We start from the raw sequence: 3,866 nt of genomic DNA on the forward strand, positions 1-3,866 counted from the left end.
ATTTACAATCTAAACTACTTTGCGCCACGAGTTTGAACAAATACTACGTGTGTTTTATGCCGTTTGTGAGACTTGGTAAATGCTGCCAGCATACACTTAACTCGGCATGCTTTTCTTGCTGTTGGTGACCCTTGGAGGAGGCCATGACAGCCTATATTGATGCTGTGGGTTACATAAACATTAAGTACACATGTAGATGTTGACTTCAAATTCTGTTGGGCTTAAAATTTGGAGTCGTCACCTGCCATCTGAATTTTGTGTTTCCATTTGCATAAATAAAAACATTTTCACCAGAAATTGGTGCAAAGAAATTCACCAGAATGCAGAAAATTAAGTGTTTAATGCTCAAATTTTTCAACTTACAGATGTCAAGATTCATGATAAAGACAATAACAATACAACAAAGGTTTACAGCAAAACATTGAACTTAGTAACTTAAAAATAACATAAGCAATATTGCCTTGCAGCGAATTTCTGAATGGGCAAGTACAGGCTACTGGCTTAAACTTGAGAATGTCGGGTGTTTTTCTTCTACTGGCCACCAATAAATCAGTCAAATAGTCAACAGTCAAAAAGCACACAAGTCTTGCTGATGTCCGCCAGAGATCAACATTAAATGTATTCCTCAGAAACAGCAGCCAGCGAGCAGCGGTGTGTTTACAGCGAACAGCTGATGGAGTTACGCTAAATACTGGGTCCAAAGTTGTTGTTTTAAGTTTCCATTTTTATTAAGATTTTATTTTTGTGTTGCTTTCTCTGTGCTGGAGTTATTTTGTGAAGGTGATGGCTTCATCCAGTTTGTTATTGAATTTGAACTAACTTTAAGCTGTCTCCTCATTATACTCCCACACAAAATAAGCTGTTTAATGGTCATGCAAAGCCTATCATTTTTCATTATATTCCAGTCAAATCATTTATGAATTTTGCTCATGGATAGTAGTTACAAATAATGAGGCTTGTGCATCCCTTTATACAGAGTACAGCCTACAGCCTATGTCAGCTGGTTAATTTGCCGAATCTGTGAGGTCTTTAGACCGCGGTGGAAACGCACACAACAGTGGGCTGAAGGAACCTTTTAGTTCCTTGAGAAGAGATCTGGGGACTTAAGCCTTGAATATGCTGGGGAGCAGATGCTGAATACTTCTGTTTATACAACCTTCTGCAGTCAGCTTGGTGGACACGTTCCACACATGTTGGTACACGATCGGCAGCCTGCACAGGGCGTTTTATTTTGAAAATCAACCGGAATATCCATGCGGTTGATATATGTCTGACTTCCTGAGTTATGAGGAGCGCAGAGCGACCCCGCGTATCCAAGCAGTCTGAAAAGGCCTTTACATGTAAACCCTGTCACAACCATTAGCAAGAAATTAATTTACCACGTGCCAAAACCTTTATCATAAGTTTACAATGGACAATGTTCTTTGCATCTTAGACTGTGACCCAATAATGGCAGAAGCTACTTACAGGTGTGGAAAGAACGCCTCGCTCCTTCGCCTTCATTTATTGGCTACAGCGGACATGAACAACATAAGGTCCGGTGCTGCTGACCTGCATTGGGCAGCTCAACTTGGGAAAAGAAAAAAAAGTTTTTACACACATCAGACTGTAGATGTCCTAAATCCTGCCCATTTTACTCGGGCAGTTCCTGTACCCCCCTTTTCTCACATGGTTCACAGCTGTACGGTTTCTCTCCAGTGTGAACACGTTGGTGGGTTTTTAGGTGACCTAATTGAGGGAAAGTTTTTCCACACTGTTCACACCAGTACGGTTTCTCACCAGTGTGAACACGTTGGTGGAGTTTTAGGTCACCTGATGTCCTGAAAGTTTTTCCACACTGGTCACAGCTGTACGGTTTCTCTCCAGTGTGAACACGTTGGTGGATTTTTAGGTGACCTGATCGAGTGAAGGTTTTTCCACACTGTTCGCACCAGTACGGTTTCTCTCCAGTGTGAACACGTTGGTGGATTTTTAGGTGACCTAATTGAGGGAAAGTTTTTCCACACTGTTCACACCAGTACGGTTTCTCACCAGTGTGAACACGTTGGTGGAGTTTTAGGGCACCTAATTGAGGGAAAGTTTTTCCACACTGTTCACACCAGTACGGTTTCTCTCCAGTGTGAACACGTTGGTGGAGTTTTAGGGCACCTGATCGAGTGAAGGTTTTTCCACACTGTTCGCACCAGTACGGTTTCTCTCCAGTGTGAACACGTTGGTGGGTTTTTAGGTGACCTAATTGAGGGAAAGTTTTTCCACACTGTTCACACCAGTACGGTTTCTCTCCAGTGTGAACACGTTGGTGGATTTTTAGGGCACCAGATGTACTGAAAGATTTTCCACACTGTTCACAGCTGTACGGTTTCTCTCCAGTGTGAACACGTTGGTGGAGTTTTAGGTAACTTGACAGAGCGAAAGTTTTCCCACACTGTTCACACCAGTACGGTTTCTCTCCAGTGTGAACTCTCCGATGATTCTTCAAATTTCTAGATGTTGTGAAGGATTTGTCACAGTGCTGACAGCGGTGACATTTGAGTCCCTCTCTTCTTCTCCTTCCCTATATCAGCAGAGAGAAACACAGTAAGTGAGATGTCATGGTGGAGCGAGCTATCTAAAACAATCTAAAAAATCATAAACTATATATAATTAGAACACATCTTTAAAGTTCTATACTAAGGGTTTAACAACACACCAAATCCACAGTTCAGTCCTAGATTATTGAGCCACTGTTCATTCCTTGGATCCACACCCTTAATATTGTTATAATATTCCATCTTGGCTTAATAAATGTAGTCGAAGTTGCAGGCGTGATCACTCTATGACTGAACCAAAATAAAAAGTCACATGGCACACGCATTTGGAGGACATTAAAATTGGTGTAATATAGGGATGGGGACCTGGTTCCAAAAATTCTCAAAACCCGAAAATCAATAAGGTTCAAGCTTATCGATACTGCTATCGAGACTTACGGGTCCAATTATGTACCGTACATGTCTCGAGTGTCAATTCGGTTTTATTTTGCAATGCAATGGATAAGAAAATCATCTCTGTCCTCAGTATCTCATCCTGTATGTTTTATATAAGAATAGTTAACGCTAGCTTGGCATTAGCCAAATGTTAAAAACAAGCTAAATAGAAAGCTTTTGCAGAGAAACAGAGAGAGAGACAGAGAGAGAGAGAGAATATTAAGCCGACACATTATAAATTTTACAATTTTACTGAGCGACAGCGAACACACCACCAAACTAACGCTAGTTGATCCACATGCGGCGCACTTGAAAACTGAATGGAAAATTACCTAGAAAAACCTACTGTCAATATAAGTACGATACAGGCATACATCGCTACCGCCCCTAGGCCCGCCGTTGGGAATTTAGGACAGGGGGACAACATTTTCCAAACTGGGCCCCTCATCGACACCCAATCCAGCACCACCTCGACCAACCCACCCTTAGTTCTAGTACAAACATGGGCAATTTCAATGACGCTCTTGGCCATTAGCCCTATAGTGACACAGATGGAGTCTGTGCAGCATTTTTTTTAATCTTTCAAATTAGACTGTGACAGTTATGTTCCTCCATTTAACTTAAAACAAGGAGGAAAAAAAATGCCTTTCAGTGATTTGCTGATACTGACAGTAAAATCAAACATTGAAGAGATAACTGCAAAGCATTAAATCATACAATTTAATTATGAGTGAACAAATACACATACTTCACCTATCAAATTCAACACTGAGGACTACATTCATCAACGTATTGGTCAAATTATGTACTAAACTGAAATACTGTATGAGTACTGTGTCAGGTTTATCACATGTATAGCTTATTATACTGTAACCATGTTTGCAGCTGTATCCTCTGACCTGT

General features: G+C 41.0%; 1 protein-coding gene across 2 annotated transcripts in view; it reads right to left on the reverse strand.

The window, feature by feature from the left end:
- Positions 1-321: 321 nt before the first annotated feature.
- The window catches only part of LOC123967201 (zinc finger protein 239-like), a 7,381-nt gene continuing 3,836 nt past the window's right edge, over positions 322-3,866 (reverse strand). The window contains exons 2-3 of one of the 2 annotated variants that reach the window (XR_006824208.1): positions 1,468-2,554; positions 322-1,347 (exon numbers count right to left, since the gene is read on the reverse strand). Coding sequence is in view for 1 of the 2 variants with exons in the window: in XM_046043237.1 (XP_045899193.1) it covers positions 1,634-2,554 (921 nt within the window). In the remaining variant the exon portion in view is untranslated. Of the gene's footprint in view, positions 2,555-3,866 lie in introns of both variants that reach the window. The other variant, XM_046043237.1, reaches the window with a different exon arrangement.

Source organism: Micropterus dolomieu, unplaced genomic scaffold (assembly GCF_021292245.1).
Source record: "Micropterus dolomieu isolate WLL.071019.BEF.003 ecotype Adirondacks unplaced genomic scaffold, ASM2129224v1 scaffold_141, whole genome shotgun sequence".
NCBI classification, from domain to species: domain Eukaryota; kingdom Metazoa; phylum Chordata; class Actinopteri; order Centrarchiformes; family Centrarchidae; genus Micropterus; species Micropterus dolomieu.